The following is a 21,621-nucleotide window of genomic DNA, read 5'->3' on the forward strand; positions in this document are numbered from 1 at the left end:
AAGTAAAATCAGAGCATAAAAAATGGATTTCCCCACCTGAAAGCGATAAATATACTATATTCCGGGTTTTCTCGCTCAGTTGACCACGAGATGCCGAAGCTACTCATTTCACTAGCCATTTTGTACTTACTAGTTTTAGTCAAGAGTCATAGAAAAACGACAATATTGGAAAATAATTATGCCATATCGATATACGACATGGGTAAACTCATCGACTATGAGCACTACCTGCTGAATATCTTACAGAAGTTTGCAAATGCACTGCAGCAAAGAGTGGACACAATAGAATAGTAAGTGAAAACTGTAACTTAAGAGATTATTTATTATTTCTTATCACTAAAGCTACTTGAATATGACTGATAACGATCGAGACAAGAAACTTTCCGAAGATCCTATTAAACATTTTCGGATCACTCGCCGCTTGTACTCCGATTACCTAAACTGGATGTGGTTTATGGAGGAGCAGCCATGGGAGAGTAGGTAATATTAGTGCAAAGGAGTGATTTAACTTATTCCGATTTTCTAGCTCTTGTTAATGATATAATTGCCATTGCACCGCAAATGCCAACATTACAGGACATTGAGGAGGCCATCAGAGGATTGAGACTCATTCAGTGGACTTATTCACTCCCAACTGCCGAAATGGCCAAGGGAGTTCTTCAGGACATCCATCACAAGTAAGACTTAAATAGGCATAGCTTTCCATTTAATCGTGATGTTATTTCCCAAGTACATCGCTGGATGGAATGCAGTGTATTACGATTGCCAGGCACATGGTCAAAAATAAGGACTTTATTCGTGCCAAGGAGTGGTTGATGGTGGGTTTGAAGATGTACGAGGCAGATGAAGAAATCGAATATATCTATTCCCAACTCGGAATGCCCTTGGTCGATTTCTACGAGCTTTTCGTGGAGATCCAAGATAACCTAGGTAGGATTTTAAGCATTAGCTATAGTTTTTGCTGTGACCATAAAGTTCTACAGGCCTTCGATTTTTGGCCATGAGTGAGCTGCAACTCGCTATTAGGAATTGGCCGGAAAAGGTCAGTCTGCAAAGAGCCCTTTCTCGGCTAAAGATTAATATTCGTATTGGCAAGGAGTCAGCGAAAAAGGTAAGAAATTGTATTACACAACTATTACTCAACTCTTTCTGATTTAGAAGGAGAAGTCCAAAGGAGTTTATAAGAAATGCTGCAGTTCGGAATGCCGACCTACCACGAAGCTTTATTGCTTGTACAACACCACAGCTTCGTATTTCCTTCGATTGGCCCCTCTGAAGATGGAACTACTGTCCCTCGATCCCTACATGGTGCTCTTTCATGATGTAGTTTCTGACAAGGACATTGTCAGCATTAGGAATATGGCTAAGGGTAGACTTGTACGAGCCGTTACCGTGAGTAAGGACGGAAACTATACAGAGGACCCCGATCGCACCACCACGGGCACATGGCTAGTTGAGAATAGCAAACTGATCCAGAGATTGTCGCAACTGACACAGGACATGACCAATTTCGAGATCCACGACACGGACCCTTTTCAGGTTTTGAACTACGGAATAGGCGGGTTCTACGGAATCCACTTAGACTTTTTAGGAGAAGCAGAAGTAAGACCATGTTCCAAAGTTGGCTTCCCTGATAAATTTGTATCTTCCCCAGTTGGACAACTTTTCGGATCGCATCGCCACAGCCGTGTTTTATGTAAGTAATACATGTTTAAGGGTGAATGTTTTTGTAATCCTCCCCAATCATCCGAAGTTGAGTGACGTTCCCCAAGGTGGGGCCACAATATTCCCGAAACTCGGACTCTCTGTGCTCCCCAAGAAGGGCTCAGCACTTCTGTGGTACAATCTTGATCACAAGGGTGAAGGTGATAATAGAACAGCCCACTCAGCTTGTCCCACAGTAGTGGGTTCTAGATGGGGTAATATAGTATAGACAAATCCATGTGCTCATTATAAATAATTTATTTTTGCAGTCATGACCAAGTGGATAAATGAAAGGGAACAAATTTTTAGGAGGCCATGTCTGACAAGCATTTAGAATATTGAATAATAAAAACTATAAAAAAGGTGGAAATATAATTGAGAGAGGTTTCACTATTTAGTTTGTCACGCTACGGTTGACTTCAGTTTTGGATCGAAGTAATGTATTATTTTCCTACTTCAGTCATGTGGAGCGCTCTTGGATTTTCGGCTGTTTTGGTTGTTTTCATTATACCCAAATGGGCCTGCGCTACAAAGATGAAAGCTTATTTAGATCTCGATTCCCGATTCAAGACGCAATTACAGGGCTACTCGGAAGACCTTCAGGATCACATTAGTACCTTAAATCGGTAAATAGTTGAAAAATATGTAAAAATCTTCAACACTTTTCGTTGTGCAGTTATATAGATGATCGAAGATCTGAGCTAGCTAATGTGGGAAAAGATCCTGAAGTGTATCTAGGCAATCCCCTTAATAGCTTCTCTTTACTACACCACTTGCACTTTGATTGGCCAGCTTGGAGAAAGCTAATGGAAAAGCCCTTAGCCACAGGTAACTATCCTAATGAATATCCTTCTGTCAACAGAAAGGCAATAACCTGCTCACTAGAGTATATATTCGAGATTCAAGAGATGAGGAGCGAGATGCCAACGAAAGATGAATATACGAATTCCATTAAAGCTGCAATGGATTCCCATAAGAACGAAACTCAGGGAAATTTTGAACTTAGGTATGGTACAAATCTTTATCAAATTTGTTGTCTTTACTTTCTTTAGTTTAATAGTCCTTTGGAGTCCCTGCAAATCGCTCTGCATGCATACGACAAGAAAAACTATACGGATGCTGAGAACTGGCTAAATGTCACCTTAAATGGTTATAAAAACCTGAGTCTCCAAGAAAAGGATCTTTATGAAGTTCTAAGCCCTGTTAGTGAGAGTCATGTGGAGGATCTTTCTACCAAAGTAAGGAAAAGAAGAAATGGAGATTAAATATGTGTACAAATAAAATCGATTCGCCTTGCTTAAATGTTTTAGCTTTGGGTTATAAGGAAACAAATGCAGCAGCAATGATTGCAAAAACACATTTCAGGTATTTTAGCAATCATCAGATGAAATTGTGGTCATGAAGTCCGCCTGTATACTTTTAGTTGGACTAACCATGGTGGACTTGTCTTATTCAAACGCTGAAAATCGGCATTCTTTATCAAAATTCAAATTGATAAATATCTTAAAGATTCAAGAAAATGTAGTGAAATATTTAGAAAACTATATACACGCGCTGGAAACGAAGTTGAAAATAATCGACGAGTAAGTTAAGTAGTTCGGTAGTTAAGGTCTAATCAATATTCTTCAGAGTGCTTTTCGACTTGGCCACATATCATATTCAGTTTGAACGAGACAAGTTGGCCATTGCATCTAGTCCAGTGGCGAGTTACTCATTAATACATCATATGCAATCGGACTGGACACACTGGCAGCTCTTCGTACAGGAAGATACAGGAAAAGGTAATAAGAGGACCGCTTGTTGAGCGCCTTTAAGTTAAACACTATTGCAGATGAACTGGCATCTCTAATGTCTATCAAGGAGTACTTACCTACCAAAAATGATATCTCAGAAGTATGCCAAGGCATTTCCAAAATAATAAACGCCTATCAAATGCCACCGCGAGATATCGCAAACGGTGTAATCTTAGGCATTCAGACTAAGTATATTTCGAGTGCTTTAAAATTAGAATATTTATACATATAAATTATTTGCAACAGGAACTTGATGTCTCTCCGCGATTACATTGCGTTGTCGGATCACAGTAGGGAAATGAAAGACTATAACGAGTCCAAGGAGTGGCTAAAGGTGGCTATATCCATGTTAGATAGTTCAACTTATCGGGATCCAATTGATCCGTCTCTGAACTTGAATGTTGCTGATTTATACTTGAAATTAGCTGAAGTCTATGTGAAACAGCGTAAGTGGGTTCATTTGCAATGAGTAATTTAATTTTCAATCACTTCCTAGAAAATTGGTCTCTGGCGCTCGAAACGGTTGAGTTTGCTCTAAAGTCAAATCCACGCCATGCACAGTTGGTCAGGATGCAAAAGCGTTTGAGCTATCATATTCTGCTCGATCCGCCCAGAAGCACGGAATTAAATGTGGAAAGTAATAAATATAGGCTCCGAAAAAACGCAAGTCTCAACTGCTTCTATGATACCAAAATAAGAACTTTCTATTCTCTGCTCGCACCAATCAAAGCGGAAGTGCTCTTTATTGATCCATTGGTGACACTCTACCACGAATAACAATAGTATATACTTTCTGTTTTACCAACCTTTTATTATTATGGAATAAAAATTAAGAAATAAATCAAATTATAAGCCGCTCAGCTGATAAAACCTCTTTTGAGCTTGAACTTGAATCGATACAGGGCCTTGTAAACTCCTGTCCCATATCATTTATCCACTTGCTCATAACTGTGGAGCGAAAAATGTTCATGGTTACATAACCAATCTGAGCTCCAAGTCTACGAACCCCATTTGGAACCCACGATGACTGGGCAGCCGGTGTGCAGGGAGTCCATGTGATCGTTACCCTTCGTGTCCAAGTTATACCAGAAGAGGGCCGATCCTGGCTGTGGGAATACCGTGAGATTTAGTCGAGGGAAGTACGTGCCGCCGCCCTGGCGAACTTCATTAAGCTGGAGAGAAGAAATTATTCTTAACAAGGCACTTTTCAAAACTCAGGATACCAACATAGAACAGTGTGGTGGCAATACGATCTCTGGTTCCATTGAACCTGTTTTTCTCCGACAGCAACATGTCCAAATGCGTCTCAAAGAAACCCCCTAGCCCATAGTTGATGACCTGATAGAACTCCGTAAAGTTCATGTCCAGCCCAGTCGCATCTCCCAAGCGCTCGGTTATCTTCTTGGTCGTATCGTTGAAGTCACTGCTATACCAAACAGACTTTGAGGTGCGGTATGTGTCGACTTGAGTTTCGGTATCGGATGCATCTGGGTCAGTTGTGGCGGACGGCAACATGTGTTCCTTGCTCGAATTTCTGATGAGAGTACTCTCCTTTTGGGAGATCATATCATGGAGGAGCACTACGAAGGGATCAACCGAGAGAATCTCCGTTTTGATAGGGGCCAGTTGCAGAAATGGGGAGGTTACATGGTTATATACACAATATAGACTATTCAGATTTCGTGGAACTGCACAGCGTCCACTGCAACAGGGCGGAAGAACCAATCTTTCGTGGGAGTTGTCCTCATCCTGCTCCATCGGTTCGATATCTGACAACGTAAGATCCCTTTTTTCCAGGATCCGATACTCCTCATATATTTCTGGGTCATGAGGTGAGAGTTTAAGGGCAACCTGATAGGCTTGAAGAGCACCCTCATGATTTCCTACAATCAACATAAGTCTCATGCCCAACACAAATAACCTCTGGTATACACTTCCTACTCACTCTGCTTCATTTGAACTTGACCCAGTACTCTGCACAGGTCAGCCATTTTTGGTCCCCTCAATAACTCCATCTCGGTCTGAGAACTTTTCTGATCATAGGCTTCAATGCTAGCACCTATCCATTGCTCGGCAGCATACCAACGCGAGTTATTCATCAGATGAAGACCAATTGCGAGGCAATCGATCGGTTTTAGGGAAGAGCTTTAAGTAATTAAATTAAGTAAAAACTCCCCTTTGATTAGGGTGACCTTATAACCTACTTGTATTGCACTCCATCAAGTAAGCCATTGGCTATATCTGCGGAATACATCTGGTATGTCGCCTGCATTTTTCGAATTCCTTCAGCGGCATCTATAAAGTCAAAGTACTTTGGCAATAAAGGCATTCTTGAGTCCAGAACGGCCAATTCTTCTGTGCAAAGAGACTCTTAAGTAGTAGGGAATATCTCAAACTATTTATCTAACCTTGGCCAACAGGCATTTCCAAGTACTTTAGCCACATCAACCAGTCCGACTGCATGTGACGAATGAGGGAAAAGGTGTCAATCGGATTGGCAAAAAGTTCCCTAGACGACTTATACTCCTGTCGCCTTTTCATCATCTTGAAGACACCCCTTCAGAGCTTGCATTGCATTAAGAAATCCTTGATTGTTTGGACCTACTCTTTACTCACCATTTGATGGTTTTGGCTTTTCGGGAGAGCGCTTCCGCCAGCTTTTCTACATTTGAGACAAGATCGTCCTCTAGGTTCAGCATATCATCCATATTCACCACAGATCGTGAAAAGCGCTGTTGGGCATCGTTCTCCCGCAACTGGCCAAAACTCAGGGACAGAAAGAGCATTCCCAGGAGCACCAATCTCCAGAACAGCATTTTCAAACCCACTGTGCATCAAGCCGGAGAAATAAAACGGTGTGTACCGAATCATGTCGTAATCATATTGATGCGCCCATTAGTTTCACCTTGTTCTATAGTTCGTTAAACAAAGGGTATACACTTTAATAGCAAAGGCTAGATAATAATCTTCTCTATTGATGACAAATATTTTGAGTCTAAGCGCGATCTTAGGCAGGGCCTTCTGAACTCTTGACCTTTGTCGTCTATCCACTTGCTGACAACTGTGGGGATAATGAAGCTTATAGAACACAATAAGATCCAGAAATGAAGACTCTACTAACCCCATTTGGAGCCCACAATAACTGGGCAGCCGGTGTGCATGGTTCGGACATGCAGCAAACCCTCCGTGTGCAGATTGTACCACATGAGTACAGTTCCAAACTTTGGAAAGACCGTGATATTTAGACCAGGAAAATGGGTGGCCCCGCCTTGTGGCACATCATTTAGCTGGAATTGGAAGAATCGCTAAGATTATAAGAAAACCGTTTGCGTCAAACGAAGGACTGACATAAAAAAGTGTTGTAGCGAGTCTGTCAATATATCCGTTAACGAATCGGTCCTCGTCCGCGAGGGACGTGTCAAAATGGCTTTCAAAGACGCCTCCAATTCCATAGTTGATGACCTGAAAAGGCTCGGAATGTTTCATATCCAAGCCAGTTGCTTCACCCAAACGTTGAGTAAGCTTTAAAGTCGCCTCATTTGCATCACTGTCAAACCAAACTGACTTTGAAGTGCGGAACTTGGCGACTTCAAACTCGTTTGCGGCGTTGACTGTTTCGGAAGGAAGGATCTGATTTTTACTGGAAGATCTAATAAGAGCACCCTCAGTGGGGGAGACCATGTCGTGAAAAAGAATCACGAAGGGGTCAATCGAGAGAATCTCCGTTTTGATGGGGGCCAGTCGCAGAAAAGGAGCAGTTACACAATTATACACACAATATAGTCTCTTGAGTTTTCGGGGCCCTTCACAACGACCACTGCAGCAAGGCGGCAGCTCCATTTTCTCGATGTCATCATTGGGTTCCTCTCGCATCGGTTCACTTGGTGATAATGTAAGAACTCTTCTCTTCAAGTTTTGATACTCTTGGAATATTTCCTGATCATGGGGCGATTGCTTGAGAGCATCTTCATAAGCTTTCACGGCTCCTTCTGTATTTCCTATAATCAACAAAAATTTATTACTAAAAAAAGCATAGTTCGCCTTTTTTTTAACTTACTCCTTTCAAACCGCACTTTACCCAGTGTTCTAAAGAGTTCAGCTTTTGTCGGTCGCCTCAGTAACATCATTTCTGTTTGAGGACCTTTCCGATCATGTGCTTTAATCCCTGCCAGAATCCATTGTTCGGCAATTGTCCATCGCGATTGATTCATTAAGTGTCGGCCCATTGCAAGGCAATCAATGGGTGCCAGTGTTGAACTTGGATTAAAATCGTTTAAATAACTTAATAACTTAATCCAGGAAGAAAAGGAACAGGTTCTTCTACATACTTGTACTGAACTCCATCTAGGAAACCCTTGGCTATGTCATTGGATAACATCCCGTAAGTGGCTTGCATTCTTCTTATAGCTTCAGATGCGTCAAACAAGTCAAGTTCCTGTGGCATCCTCAAATTTTCCACCTTTCTATAATTCAACTCATCTACAGAAAAGACAGCATTATAGATTGAACATATTATAACATAATGACGAACCGAGAATCACGGGTTTATCTAAATATCGTTTCCACATCAACCAATCCGCCTGCATGTGACGAATGAAGGAGTACCTGTTAAATAAATCGAAAAACTGCTCCATTTTTCTCTTTTCGAGCTGTTCCCTCATCTGTTGAATTCCCCTTTAAGTAAGCCTTATAAGTCCTTTTAAAAAATGCTGTCCAATTTGACTCACCATCTGATGGTTTTTGCTTTCTGGGACAATTTTTCGGTGTAGCCTTCCAATTTAGAGACCAAATGGTCTTCCATGTTCAGAAGGTCATCCATATTCACCACAGATCTTGCAAAGCGCGGCTGGGTATCCTCAATTTGACTCATGCTGAGACTTAAGAAAAATATAACCACAAATAAATGTTTGAGAACCGGCATTCTGCATCTCACAACAATCTTATATCTGGCTATATATAGTACAACTTCACAGAAACTTCATTTATTCGGCCATTAGGTACGCCTTTATCGTCAATTTGCTATGCATAATAGCTTTTATTTGAAGTAGTTACCTTATCATATAAGGTAAGTATAGTATCGTCTTAACTGACCATCAAGCCACTAGCATCTGCGTATTATGCCATTACCACATAAGACCCACATTAGTTATTATCTAACCAAAACCAGTTGCCGGCTCAACGAACCCGGCACTTTCTTTGGGTGCGTGTGAGAACTGGTTTCCGATAGACCCTGTGATTCTTGACTTCTCGCTGCTATTGTAATATTGCGAGGGGTCAAATGCCGCCATCAGTTGGAAGCGAAGAGCTCTCGAGAGCGGATCTAAGACAGAATGATATTCCCGGTGTTTTCAGTATTTTTCCTGCTATTTCACCAAGCCATCTCCTCCGTTTCTGGAGTAGAGTTCTTTTCCTCCATAAATGAGATGACCAAAGTGTTCGGCTATGAGCAGAAAATGCTGCTGCATATCCAAAAATTCCTATCCGATAATCAGGGAAAGCTGGATTTTCTGAAAGCGTAAGAAAAATTTGAATTAAAGGTATAAATCTCAGATTATTCATTTTGATTTATTTAATAGCCGACTGCGAGAGTTCGAAAATGAAAGGAACGAGGCTCGTGAATGGGGTCCATCCTATTTTGAGAGTCCTATAAACAAATATTTGCTGAACAAGAGACTGACAGTAGACTGGCAGCGAGTGGAGAATCTCATGGCGGCTTCAACAGGCGAGAGTAAGATTGAAACACTTTGATTTATAATTAATGTTAATTAATAATAATTTTTAGAACCGCTGACTCGCCTTAGAAAGTTCCGAAATCGTGAGACAATGCCCGATAGAAAAGAGCTCGAAGGAGCCATTGACGGGATTTTAAGGTTACAGTATGTTTATAGATTGAAGGCCAAGGACCTGGCCAGAGGTATCTTGGATGGTGTGGATTATAGGTAAATAAACAACTTAATGTATTCAACGTACTAACGATTTGTATTTTACTTAGCACCCATTTAAGCTCGGAGCACTGTGTGGACATAGCCAGACTGGCTCTACGGGATCAGCATCCGCGTTTGGCTCATTCCTGGCTAATTGAAGCTAACGATCGTTTGACGGGTGGGGAAAAAGAGGAGCAACTCAAGCCTCAGATTCTGGCCCTTCTTGTGCAGGCCAAGAAGGAATTGGAGGACTTCCGTGGTCTGAAAGATACCTACCAGGAGCTAATCGGGATTCAATCAGCCAGTGAGGAGCACGCCAGGAATTACGAAACCTTTTTGAATGCACTGGGTGAAAGGGCTTTATTAAACGAATCCAAACCCGTCCTAGAACATGCTGTAAGTGGTTTGTCCTAAAGGGATTCAGGTTTGTACTTACTATTTATTTTTATTCTAGCCCATTCCGGAGGAGGGAGAACAGGTGGGTGAGTTTCAGGCCTACAGCCTAACCTGCAGTGGCCACTGGCGACTCACTCCCAAGGAACAACGTCATCTGCGCTGTGGCTATGTGACCGAGACACACCCGTTCCTGTGGATAGCTCCTCTCAAGGCAGAAGAGCTCTTCCAGGACCCCCTGCTCGTACTCTACCACGATGTCATATACCAGAGCGAGATCGATGTTATAAGGAAGCTGACCAAGAACAGGCTGATGAGGGCCACAATAACGAGCCACAATGAGTCAGTCGTGTCCAATGTGAGGACCAGCCAGATTACCTTCATCCCAGTCACGGCTCACAAGGTGCTATCAACCATCGATCAAAGAGTAGCGGACATGACGAATCTAAACATGAAGTACGCGGAGGATCACCAGTTCGCCAACTACGGAATCGGAGGACACTACGGCCAGCACATGGACTGGTTCTACCAGACGACCGTGAGTTGGGATATATATTTCATATAGATATTTGGTTTATCTATTTTCCCACTAACAGTTTGATGCCGGATTGGTCTCCTCTCCCGAAATGGGCAACCGCATTGCCACAGTTCTATTTTATGCAAGTAGTCTAAATTTTAAAATAAGTTTGATTAACATTCCACCATTTACAGCTTTCGGATGTTGCCCAAGGTGGAGGCACTGCGTTTCCACAGCTAAGAACTCTTTTGAAGCCAAAGAAATATGCAGGTATATTCTGAAATATTTAATTATTAAACTTTTATAATATGCACATCATTTCAGCTGCATTTTGGCATAATCTCCACGCCTCTGGAGTGGGTGATGTGAGAACACAACATGGTGCGTGTCCTATAATCGCTGGTTCTAAGTGGGGTAAGTTTTCAGATGTATAGGATTAATAATTTTATAACCAATTACTTTTAAAGTTCAAAATCGATGGATCCGTGAGATTGATCAATCTGATCGTCGACCGTGCGAGCTTTGGGATGATTCGTTGGCCACATACGCGCAGATTTTGGAGTTAAACAAACAAAATGAGGCGAAGGCAGCTTCTAGATAACATAGCTACTAACTAAAGAAGTCCAGTAAGCTTTAAGGGAACAGAGTTCTAGAATAAAAATAAGAATATTAATATACTTACACTCCCGCCCATCATTTCCTTAGTCAGCCCAATGAAGACACGTGAATGAATACCTGAGGTTCCGCCAGGAGTGGGAACCCCTTTCAAAAATTGGATTTATTTGTGATCTGTTCGCTCGCTGCGTGTAACATTCGCCAGCTAAGTTAGAACCAACACTAATTAATGTTTAATTGCTAGTACTAGCTGGAGCCCCGCCCACCGCCCCTTCTAAGGGGTCGGGGGTCGCGGGGTCACGCCTTTGGCTTGCAGCTGTTCCTTCCTTTCTGTTCCGATCTGATCTGGGTCTGGTCTGCTCTATCCGCAATATGTGTGTATTTGAATAAATTCAATAGAGTATGTCTTAAAACAATCTTCATATGTAGTTGTATAAGTAATGCATTTAAATCCAGCAACAACATTTATGTAATAATTATTTCTCTGCGCTGCGCATAATAGTACAATAATAATGACAATAATCTCTGCTATATGTATAAGTTGAAAAGTTCACCGCTCTATCCATCAAAACATTTATATAAATTCTCTGCACTTTTTTTGTTTGATTTTTCTTTGATATTTTGTCACATTTTTTTGTTGATTTTCTGCGAAAATGATTTTTCAGGTAGGGAAAACAGTTCAGTGGAGCCTTTCGCAATGTTGCATTTAAAAAGGACACCGAGTGAGATTTACTTTTTTTTGACTATGCAAACGTGTCATGTGTATAAAGGTTTAAATTCGCTTTACCATGTCTTTCAATATGTTCTCATTTTCTGGCTCGTGGTGGGTGAGTCGCTAGACTGTCACAGGTTTAGTAATAGTTTAGTTTCAGTTACAGCGTCAGCATTAGCTTCAGTTTAGTTTTGTTTGCTGCCAAGGGATTGTCTTGGGGGTACATTCATGGTACTTGAAACATCGATATACAAATACACTGATTACATAAATATATATAGTATATGGTGTGTATATTCATATGCATGACTGCGATAAAATTTGACTAATTACTTCAACTTAAAATTCTTGCCGCTCCGCCTGGGATTTTTCATCGGGGGAGTTTATTGAAATTACAGTTTCTTTCACTTAAATATACGTTAGTTAATTACCATTTTTCTATATATTTTTTTGTACACCTATAAACATCTATATAAGAGTATCTGTGCTCTGTGGTTCGCAACGCTTAAGTTACACATCGATAATAAACTTTGTTTCCCTTTCAGAATATTTTGATATAATTGCATAACTTTCGGGCTAGACACCCAACTCCTCCTGCTCGCTCTTCGGTTTGACTTGAAATATTTTTTAAATTGAAACTTCTATCTGTGGCCGACGCTCCTCTTAGATCTCGTAGTTGCGGAACTTGTTGGCCACATCGGTGTTCTCGCCGCCCCACTCGCCCTTGCGACTACCGTAGTACAAGGCCGCCCCGCCCTCCGAGGCCCGCCGGTGGGCAGGATTGGGGGAGGCTGCGGTCAGGCCACCGCTGCTGCATCCTGCCCCGGATCCAGGTCCCTGGGCAGCTGCTCCGCCGGTCTCGGGCAGCATGCGATCCTTGGTCTTGGGGGTGACCCAGTGCATGGACTTTTGTTTGGATGTTTGTTTTGGTTGGCGGAGCGTGGGAGGGTGGGAAAAGCATTTAATTAGATAAAATTCCCGCGGTTTCGGTCGAGGACCAAGGCACTTTGGTTCGGTGCATTGGTCCTCCGTTGCTTCGCATGCAAGCACACACACGGGCACACACAGAGTTGGATGAAGAGGCACATTCAAGATAGGTTTGCATTCGGTGGATTTCATTGGGCACTCAGGAGCGGGCTTATAGAGAGACACTGAGAAAAAAGGAGTGGGGGAAAAGGGGGTTCTATTTGGCTATTGTACACATTTATCACATGGAACACCGACAAGTGAGGAATAAAGTTCCGGAGTTGGAGAGCTACTGGCAGTTTGGGAATTGGGAAACGAAAAATACAACGTAATACTAAGAATGGTGTTTCCCAAGAAAAAAATTCCAAGGCATGAAAGTCCTTAAGGATATTAGAAGACACAATGACAAATTTTAATTACAAGACAAAAGTCGAAACAAAGCAACAGGTAATGAACTACCTTGAATGAAATTTATATTGTTTATTTTTCCCCCTTGGATTTTATAGAATCCAAGGGACTGTTCTGTTCCCGTTTTTGCTAGGTGTCCGAGCTGAAAATTAGAATTGCAAATGCGGATTTGGGGCCCAAAAGCCCCACCGCCTTTCGAGAGCCGGACAATGTCAGCCGCTGATGGATGACGACAATTTCCGCTTCGCTCGGCAGCGGAAATTACCATAGAGCCTTGTGGGCGGAAAAGTGGGTGGCTTTCGGGCGGGTAATGAATAATCGCGTTAATTGTGCTACAGCAAAAATGAACTCCGGCTTGGCTTACAAATTTCATTACGAGCACGGCAAACAAACCAATGAAAAGAAATTTAAAAACAAGGCCAAGCGTTGACGCAGTGCATCGGGACACAAGGACGGCTCTAAGGGATCGGGGCTGCCGCCGTGCCAAAGTGTGGAAGTGAGAGGGCAGACAGAGTGAGGGAGACGGGGCGACTACTTCTCTGGATCGCTGAGTTCCTGGCCCATATCGCATACCTCTTTATCCACTTTCTCGGCAATCGTGTATCTTCTCACCTGACCGACATGCTCCTTCATGCCCAGCCACTGTTTGTAGCTCATCGAGATGCCGCTGTTGCGCCACTTGTCGTAGATGGCCCTCTTTTCGGGATCGCACAAGGTTTCCTTGGCCTCCTGCGAAACAAAAAGATGACACTTTAATGGGAATTTTATGGCAAAACTATCGAATCGTTAAATACTATACCAAACTAACACAAAGTCACTTCCCTGAACAATCAAAGTGGTATACATAAATGGAGTTAATTTTTTGTTTTATTGGCAACGCAGGAATTCATCAAGACCACTATTATTCTCAATATCTTGTAAAGCAAATCCAAATGACCTTGTCTTTGGTATTTCATTGGAATTTGTTGTTCACAAAGTTTGAAATTTCCTTACATGAATAATCTGGCCTACAGATTCACACAAATTTCTCATTTTGCAGCAGAAACTGTGTGCGGAAAGCCCAGCTTTAACGTATTTTCCTCGAAAATGAACATGAAAGGGGCACCAGCACAACACACACAACATCCACGCCCCCTACGAATCTGATCGCCCCCTGAAAGTCAGGATTCGGATTTGCTCAAGTGCAAAATCAACAGCTGCCCAGGTTTCGGGTGCCAACCCACAAGTCCCCAAGTCTTATTTTCCGCCTTGGTTGGGCCTCCTGCATGTTAATCAATTTCATATGCCCCACTATAGCACACTTATTGGCGCCTCACACACAGAGGACACACCCATGCAAGTGGGGAATACCCGCACTCACACACACACTCTCATCTGCAGAGAGGCTTTCACATATTTGATAGCCTCGGCTGGGCCTCGATATGTATCTTGAATACTTTTACGACCAGACCCAACATACACATATGGCCACAACGGTAGACACCGACACGCTCCAAGGGTGTTGAATACACACAAAAGGGTACACGGAGAAAGTTATTGTATGTATGAATTTATGCTTATGTGTATGCCAATTCATATCAAATTTCATAATTTGTATGGGCACGAGGTATTCAGGGTATTGTTGCGTACAATGTTTTCAAGTTGACTAGAACACCCGTGCAGATAGCCAGATAGACAGACATCCACTTACACACATGCTCAATTGAGGCTCTGAGATTTCATCGCTGGCCTGCTGTTTTATTGTTCCGGCGGCTTTTAGGGCCCTGTTTACATGATAATCAATTATTTCACTACCCACTGATTATGTGGGTCAGCAAACAAGGTTCAAATCCTACCCCCTGCCCCTCCCACTGATCCAAAGGAGTTGGATAACCTGGAGGCGACTGGTTTGTTTGTCTTCAATTAGGGCAATCGTTTAGCTGTTTTTCATGGTAATCATTTCGGCCCTTTGAGAACGGCAATTAACAGTTCGGAAGCGGCTCATCTGCACATGACAAGAATCAGAACGCAGTTCCATGCTCCAATCCTGCTCCTTCATCCTTGCTGTCTTGTTTATCCTTTTTTTACTGTGGCCTCTAACCGTATTGCTTGACGTCCCAAGGCATTTATCGGGACAGCTTGACAAGTGAAAATTGTGTTGTAAGTTGTTAGGCGAATGCCACAAGCTGATGAAGTCCCGGCTCATTTGCATACTGCTCGGCGAAAAGCTGTGGAATTCGCCTAGGAATCCTCGTCCCTGAAAATCTCAACATTTCATTTTAAACGCTCCATGGGCCCACCATACACGGTTTTTGTTTTATGGCCAGCCATAAAGGTAAGTCCTCCTGCATATCCTGACATATTTACGAGCTCCGCACACATGCACGTCCCATATTACGAGCCGTAAATTGTACGGCGCATTCCTTTTCCGCCGGACAGCGGCAGAGGAGCTTCCGAACAGCCATAAGTGTTATTACGACTCGGCAGGGAAATTTGCCCAGTCCAGGGCCAACGGACCAAGGACCCTCATGAATATGGAAGGGCGAGGGGCTCGGGTTTCGCCTTAATTTGGTTCTTTGTTATTTCTGTGTGTTAAAACTTCGTGTTCGCCGGGGAATGGGAAAACAAAATACATCAGCAACCTGTAGGGAGCTACAATAAACTCAATTAGGAACTCAACCCACCTCCAAAGTTAACCGAAAGCACCCTATGCTCATTGAAATGCAATTCCACGAATAGCTAATTTAAATGTCAAATTAGTTGCTTATGAGACTTTAATGCTAGAAAGCGGATTAAACTCACGTTGCACCTAAGTATTTCTAATTTGGAAAATGTAATATTTCCAGCTTTTAAGAAAATGCAACCTTTTTACTTACTCCCAATTATTATATATTCAGTTACATAATCTGACAAAATCTAATTTTATTTTCATATTTTCCACTCTATGAAAAGCTCATCCCCCATCAGAAAGCCTTGTTTTTACCTTAGGCATCCCGCTCTTTTCCCCTTGACATCAATTTAATTTCGTTTTTAACCACACGTTAATGAGTTGTCAGGTTCCGACACGCCCTTCTCCTCCCCCGACCGCCCCTTTTGATCCTTTGATGGGGAAAATCAATAAACGTTTTCAAAAAATATATTTCGTATGGGTAATTTATTTTATCTCATCGTTGCCGCCTTGTTTTTCTTTTGTAGCCTGGAAAATTCAATTTGAGGACGTGAGGGCTGCGTGTGTGTGCGAGTGTTTGTGCCACTGAACAGTGTGCCTGTGTGTAAGTGGGTTAAGTGCATGTGTGTGAGTGTGCGAGTGCAAAGGGCAGCCATTGTTTAATGCAGCTTAAAACTTTCACCAACTGACAGACACGATTTTGAATAGATGCGTTCAGTTGGTAGCTAATTAAGGAAACTATCAAGCGAAAACTACCAGTGGCTTGCCAGGAAAATGCCTCCCACAGACCCCAACAATTTATCAAGATCAGAAACAGAAAGTTCTCAACTAAACTCAACTAAAGGTTCGCCAACTTTCGAGAAGTTCAACTTTTACTCCACTGTGCATTTCCATTTAAATCCGAACATAAAAAGAACGTGGCTGTCGTATTTTTACTCCTGTCTATTTAATACTACCAATACTTTAAACAATAAAGCGATGTTGTTTTAAACATTAGTTTAAGATGCTTTTAAATATTTTCAGACACCTTAAACTCCCAAACTTTTAGGAAGACAACGGAACTCAGAGGTGAGAAAAGTACCTTCCCTTTCAAATATGGTTCAATTTAAAATGTAAATCCCTCATAATTCTCATATACCAAAAGCAATTCGTTTGGTGCGGACTCCATAATTGTCCCCTGAGCTCTCTCTCATATCAGAGATACATTTTGGATAAATTCCGCCCGGGGTATCCAAACACATTCGAAGTACTTCGCCTGCTGCCAGGATGCTTAAGCAGAGTAAGTATCAGGTTTAAACATCTTTTAATTTTAAGCTCGCCCCGATAACTTTCATCTCAACATGAACATATTGCCCCACAGGCTGTCAAATTCACAATCCACCCAGTCGCCGCCCTCCGAAAGCAGCCACACGCCTGGAAACTTCATTAAATATGTAAAATTCCGAAACGCTTGCCATTTTCGTTATTTCAGCCGCTTTCCCTTGGATCTTTTCCCGTGTTTTCTTTCGCCTCTCGCTTACCTTTAACTGCTGGAACTTGACCTCCGCCTCCTTGTCGCCGGAGTTCTTGTCGGGATGGTACTGGAGGGCCAGGACTTTGTACTCGGCCTGGATCTGCTCGGGCTGCAAAGGAAAACGGAGAGGAAAGGGAAAATTAGTCGGGCAAGCTAAGTGAATTGCGACGATGTATTCCCTGCCATACAAATTAACTAAGTATTTTGCGGCATACATTTTTAAAATGCCCTTTCCGGCAAACAAATTGTACATATTACACGTTACATAATGGCAGGGCAAACAAGGACACAAGTGATATGTGAACGTCTCCTGCGGCATTTAGATTTCCAAGGAGACCGCAGCTCAGGTAAGCTGTCACTGGCACACAAATCCCCCGCAAAAAGGGGGGATCAGAGCCCCTTTCCAGACCCACAATCATCCAACCACCGAATAGCGAAATAACAATAAGCAAACATTAAAACTTGACGAGCAAAAACGTTCGTGCGCAGTTAAGCACCACTTAAAGTAATAGAAAAGCTGTCGCTTTTTGCCATTACTGTGGCGGGTTGGGAAAACTATGTACTGGCAGCAAGAAAAGCGGTAGGATTGCGGGCAACGGCGAAAAACTTTGAGGGTTTGAAATGCTGCTGCCAAATAAATTCACTTGTCAGTGCCCTTGACTTTGGCAAAAGGCTTTTGACACTTGGCAAACAATTGTTATTAATTAAGCCCAAGTGTCTTTCGGCCAAAAGCAACAAGTTGACAGCTACCAACGATGATCTGATACTCAATTTCCTCGGGACCTGAAGTAAAAATGATGACGATGATGATGCTCACAGTGCACTGTTCGCAAAACTAGGGATTCTTGGTGCTGAAAATGTGTACTAACTCAATCATCCAAACGCTGACAGAGTTTCCTTAAACTGTAATTCAAGTGCTGCCACTTAATTTATAGTAGCCGTAGCAGATGTGCCCAAAAAATAACCACTTTCGCCCAGTGTTCACCATACAAAGCTGCTTGTTTATTGTCTTGTAAATGGAAATGGCTTTTCGCGCACCATCGGACGGAGCACAAAGGACGAAGGCAGCAGCACAGAAAAGAGATGAGAATGACCAGCATGGGTCCTTTTTTATTCCATTCGGTTTCGAGTCTATTGCTCGCGGGGGAAACGTCAAAAATCAGCTGCCATAGAGCAAACATATTTAGGTCACCATGGTATTCGGAATATATATGTGTTCCTATGAGGTTGACAGAATTGATGGTTTGCATTCCCCATAGATGTTTTCTCCTCCAGCAGCAGCAGGTTGATTACTTGCGTGCATTGCGCTCAGCTTCCTTTGCTGTGTCAACCAATGCTCTGCAACGGTGCGTATGATTAATTTCAGCGCAAATAATATTGCTCATACGCCAGCGAGTACGGGGCCGAGGCACCCGCAGCCTTGGGCTTTCTATAATTAGACAAATGCAGTCTGTTCTAAAGACTTTCGTTGAATATCGAGCTACTGCTTCGTAGACTGCTTCAATGGAATGCGATTCCCAGGGGAAGGTTCAGACACTTCGTACTTCACCTTGTATTACACAATCGAATGGCCCCAATTAATGCCTTGCAAGCCAATAAATTGTCACCGCAATCAACCCAACCAATTTCAATTTCCACTTGATTAATTCCCCTATCAGATTGCAGCCGGCCAATTAAAATGGCCAGAATCGCTTGCAGATCTCTTCTGCAAATTAGCCCAGAAAACATTTCAAGTTTGTGTAGTTCTGGTTAGAGAATTGTTTGGCTTGCGTATGCAAATTCCCACAGACTAATCTGCATGAGAATGGAATGGCTGCACTCTTAAGTGGGAAATGGGCGCCAAGTCGAGATAATTGTCGGGCAGTACAGATAGTAGCCGATAGAGATGGTTTGGCAAACAATGACAGAGGGTCAGGGGTCAGTGGCAAAATCTAGGGCTACGTGATAAGGACCGGGCCGTAATGCTTAGTGCCCCAGCTCCCTGGATTTTCACCAAGCTCTCTACAAATATTTGATTTTGTTTACATGCTCAGCCAAATCGATTCCAGAACTCGGCTCCCGAAGCTCCTGCATAATTCAAGAGATTCCATTCCCACTCAGCTTGATGCAATCGACAGCTCGCAAAAAGTGTGTGCTTCCCTGGCCTCAGTATTTTCTGGGCCAATAAATTTGATTAGAGCTGGCGTTCTTGCACCATTCGCACCTTTCACATCAACTGAGCCAGAAAATGTGACAGCTCAGGATGAATGTCAAGGCTCTGGAGTCGAGTCAGCCGATGGGTAAATGCCATTAAGCCGCCCGAGATTGCCTGCCAAACCGAGCTCGTTAATTCTGTTCAGACAGGAGTTGGCACAGCCCACAATCGGGTGGCTTAGATGGGCTCTTAAGTCTGGTGAGGATGGTGAGCCCTTGGTGCTCGGGACCTGTGACTCAAGCTGCACTCGATGCTCGAACTGCATCTGCTGCGGCGGCGGATCAACGCCAATTCTGCCAATCTACGATGGCTGACTGAGTAATTGAAACTAATTCTCAAAGTAAACCTCTCGCCTTCGGGGTACACTACAAGAAAAATGCTGAAAAAACTTTTCCGAACTTTTGATACTCGCAGAGATTACATTGGCATAGGTAATACTTAATGGTGTATTGTTTTCATTGCCAAATGTACTTTTTCTCTCAGTGCTCAGTTGCCGCATGAATTGTATTTGATTTCATAGATGATTTCATGCGAAGGTTTCTATTGCCTGCACGAGCATTTAATAGGGAATTTGACTTTAAGGCTTATAAAAGCTATTAAATTAAGCCACCGCATCTCAAAACTGGTCCGAACTACGGGCCCATATTCGATTAGTCGCACTTTTGAAAGCCACAATTCGATTAGTCCCTAATTAAATTCGAAGGAAAAGTTTGATGAGGCTAGCGAGTTTGGCAGCCCTGAATAGAAAAAGTTGGTGGAAACATTTTGAGGATAGCAGTTCACCGAAGTTGGGTGGTCAGATACATAGATAGAATGTGGTGACACGATAGGATAGTGGCAACTTACCGATGAGTTCTCATCGCAATGGAGCAGACCGTAGAAGTCCTCGTTGGGACTGCGCTTGTAATTGATTATAGCATCAACGGCGCTCATTGCGTCAGTTATTCCTGGGATCGGTCGGGAATTTATATATGTTTTTCTGTATCGGAAGGAAGTGGCCCAAGTTCAGGGACGGCAATTAATGAAATGATTTTTTAAAGAAGATATAAAATTTGTTACTTAAACTTTAGCTTTAACAGTTCACAAAGAGTTTCGGGATTATTAATTCACTTTTGGTTAGCCTATTTACACATATCATTGGTTATATTTTCCGGAAGGCTAAGAAATACTGTTAACTGAGATATTCAGGCTGAATCAAACAAACGAAGGCGATTGCGTGACCTTCGATTTGGAACAATTAGCAGCTAAAAATAAGTTAATCACAAATTCACAAAAACGAAATCGCAAAGTAATCAGCTGAAAGATCTGGTTTTGTTTTGGTTTTTGGTTTGGGTTTTTCGTTTGTTTTGCCTCGGTTGGTGGAAGCACTTTCACTTGTTGTTTTTCTAGAGCTTCAACTTTTTGTGAACGGTGGGAAAAACGTTGTTTATTTATTGCAGCCCGCTCAAAATCAAATGCACTAAACACCAACTTGCCTGGCACTAGAACACTCTCAGTTTTCGTGTTGTTTTTTTAAGTTACTCGGACTCCCACTCTCTGGGAATCAGCATATATAATATATACCTCTTGGATATATACTTCGGGTTAAGCGGTGCTCACGATGTTTCTGGCAGCGCGTCGAAAGTCGAACTGATGGTTCGCCACATCACGAAACCCTCTTCGCTCGTTTTCCACTTCGGATTGGATTGGTGGAGCTTGGACACGGGAGAAAGTTCTCTCTCGAAAGCGCCACAGCCTCCCAATCCCAGAACGAGCCGAGCTTTTCGAGCTTTGTAAGCGGGGTTTTGAAAATACATGTTTCTTAGAACGGCGGGGGAATCCCACAAGGTGCTTTAGGGCTTACCTGTTGGCAGCGATGACTCACGAGTACTGCGGGTACTCGGAATCCCCTCAAGTAAGAGAAAATCAAGAATCAAAAATGTTGTATGTAAAACATTTAAACTGAATATAGGAATACTGTATTAAAATGGGTATATGGTTTTCAGGCTGTGATATTTATAAATAGTTATCTTTCGTTCGGTTTACATTCTCTTAAAATTAAAAATTGCACTTTAAGCACTATTGCTGTGTTGGCTGTTGGTTGCTGTCTTCACAAATGCACCCCGGCTAAAAGCCCATTGAAAAGCTTTCAAAATAGAGCTTCTGCTATAAAAAACAATCGTACCATAACTCAGCAATCCATGACCACTTGTTGATCCAACAAGCTGTGCACAACATGACCATCTTCCCACTGCA

At 42.5% G+C, this 21,621-nt stretch overlaps 6 protein-coding genes across 13 annotated transcripts; 3 read left to right on the forward strand and 3 right to left on the reverse strand.

Moving 5' to 3' along the window:
* The first annotated feature begins 90 nt into the window (after positions 1–90).
* On the forward strand, positions 91–2,096 carry LOC6612877 (prolyl 4-hydroxylase subunit alpha-1). Of its 2 annotated transcripts, XM_002037333.2 has the most exons (9): positions 91–290; positions 343–476; positions 527–677; positions 731–930; positions 984–1,111; positions 1,159–1,602; positions 1,655–1,696; positions 1,754–1,919; positions 1,974–2,093. In XM_002037333.2, exons 1-9 carry the CDS (start codon positions 91–93, stop codon positions 2,036–2,038), a joined length of 1,530 nt encoding a protein of 509 aa, XP_002037369.2. In that variant the 3' UTR covers positions 2,039–2,093. The 2 variants fall into 2 exon arrangements, with proteins under 2 accessions (XP_002037369.2, XP_032578397.1); XM_032722506.1 differs by lacking the exon at positions 91–290 and having other exon boundaries at positions 452–480; positions 577–677; positions 1,974–2,096.
* On the forward strand, positions 2,093–4,299 carry LOC6612878 (prolyl 4-hydroxylase subunit alpha-1). The gene is given in 10 exon segments (XM_032722507.1): positions 2,093–2,330; positions 2,381–2,532; positions 2,590–2,710; positions 2,765–2,910; positions 3,015–3,092; positions 3,095–3,287; positions 3,334–3,485; positions 3,536–3,686; positions 3,744–3,943; positions 3,994–4,299. Coding segments are annotated over 10 exon segments (1,662 nt in total). The 5' UTR covers positions 2,093–2,142; the 3' UTR covers positions 4,275–4,299.
* On the reverse strand, positions 4,294–6,414 carry LOC6612880 (prolyl 4-hydroxylase subunit alpha-1). 2 transcript variants are annotated; one of them, XM_032722505.1, is made up of 7 exons: positions 6,114–6,414; positions 5,906–6,054; positions 5,702–5,792; positions 5,443–5,642; positions 4,725–5,380; positions 4,504–4,669; positions 4,294–4,445 (listed from the first exon to the last, which is right to left on the reverse strand). In XM_032722505.1, exons 1-7 carry the CDS (start codon positions 6,311–6,313, stop codon positions 4,339–4,341), a joined length of 1,569 nt encoding a protein of 522 aa, XP_032578396.1. In that variant the 5' UTR covers positions 6,314–6,414; the 3' UTR covers positions 4,294–4,338. The 2 variants fall into 2 exon arrangements, with proteins under 2 accessions (XP_032578396.1, XP_002037372.1); XM_002037336.2 differs by having other exon boundaries at positions 5,702–5,852; positions 6,114–6,412.
* On the reverse strand, positions 6,412–8,449 carry LOC6612881 (prolyl 4-hydroxylase subunit alpha-2). The gene is made up of 7 exons (XM_002037337.2): positions 8,225–8,449; positions 8,029–8,171; positions 7,826–7,976; positions 7,555–7,754; positions 6,846–7,495; positions 6,619–6,784; positions 6,412–6,558 (listed from the first exon to the last, which is right to left on the reverse strand). The coding sequence occupies exons 1-7, from the start codon at positions 8,416–8,418 to the stop codon at positions 6,452–6,454; spliced, it is 1,611 nt and encodes a 536-aa protein (XP_002037373.2). The 5' UTR covers positions 8,419–8,449; the 3' UTR covers positions 6,412–6,451.
* A 331-nt stretch (positions 8,450–8,780) lies between these two features.
* LOC6612882 (prolyl 4-hydroxylase subunit alpha-2) lies at positions 8,781–11,852 on the forward strand. 2 transcript variants are annotated; one of them, XM_032721792.1, is made up of 10 exons: positions 8,781–9,012; positions 9,074–9,225; positions 9,280–9,436; positions 9,490–9,817; positions 9,876–10,352; positions 10,411–10,473; positions 10,526–10,601; positions 10,656–10,745; positions 10,799–10,957; positions 11,037–11,852. In XM_032721792.1, the coding sequence occupies exons 1-9, from the start codon at positions 8,828–8,830 to the stop codon at positions 10,930–10,932; spliced, it is 1,662 nt and encodes a 553-aa protein (XP_032577683.1). In that variant the 5' UTR covers positions 8,781–8,827; the 3' UTR covers positions 10,933–10,957; positions 11,037–11,852. The 2 variants fall into 2 exon arrangements, with proteins under 2 accessions (XP_032577683.1, XP_032577682.1); XM_032721791.1 differs by lacking the exon at positions 11,037–11,852 and having other exon boundaries at positions 8,782–9,012; positions 10,799–11,008.
* LOC6612883 (J domain-containing protein) lies at positions 11,576–21,047 on the reverse strand. 5 transcript variants are annotated; one of them, XM_032721794.1, is made up of 5 exons: positions 20,950–21,047; positions 20,233–20,365; positions 17,200–17,301; positions 13,606–13,761; positions 11,576–12,564 (listed from the first exon to the last, which is right to left on the reverse strand). In XM_032721794.1, exons 2-5 carry the CDS (start codon positions 20,317–20,319, stop codon positions 12,322–12,324), a joined length of 588 nt encoding a protein of 195 aa, XP_032577685.1. In that variant the 5' UTR covers positions 20,320–20,365; positions 20,950–21,047; the 3' UTR covers positions 11,576–12,321. The 5 variants fall into 5 exon arrangements, with proteins under 5 accessions (XP_032577685.1, XP_032577687.1, XP_032577684.1 ...); XM_032721796.1 differs by having other exon boundaries at positions 13,645–13,761; positions 20,950–21,045; XM_032721793.1 differs by having other exon boundaries at positions 20,862–21,012.
* Between the last annotated feature and the right edge of the window lie 574 nt (positions 21,048–21,621).

This window comes from Drosophila sechellia, chromosome 3R (genome assembly GCF_004382195.2).
Source record: "Drosophila sechellia strain sech25 chromosome 3R, ASM438219v1, whole genome shotgun sequence".
Lineage (NCBI taxonomy): Eukaryota > Metazoa > Arthropoda > Insecta > Diptera > Drosophilidae > Drosophila > Drosophila sechellia.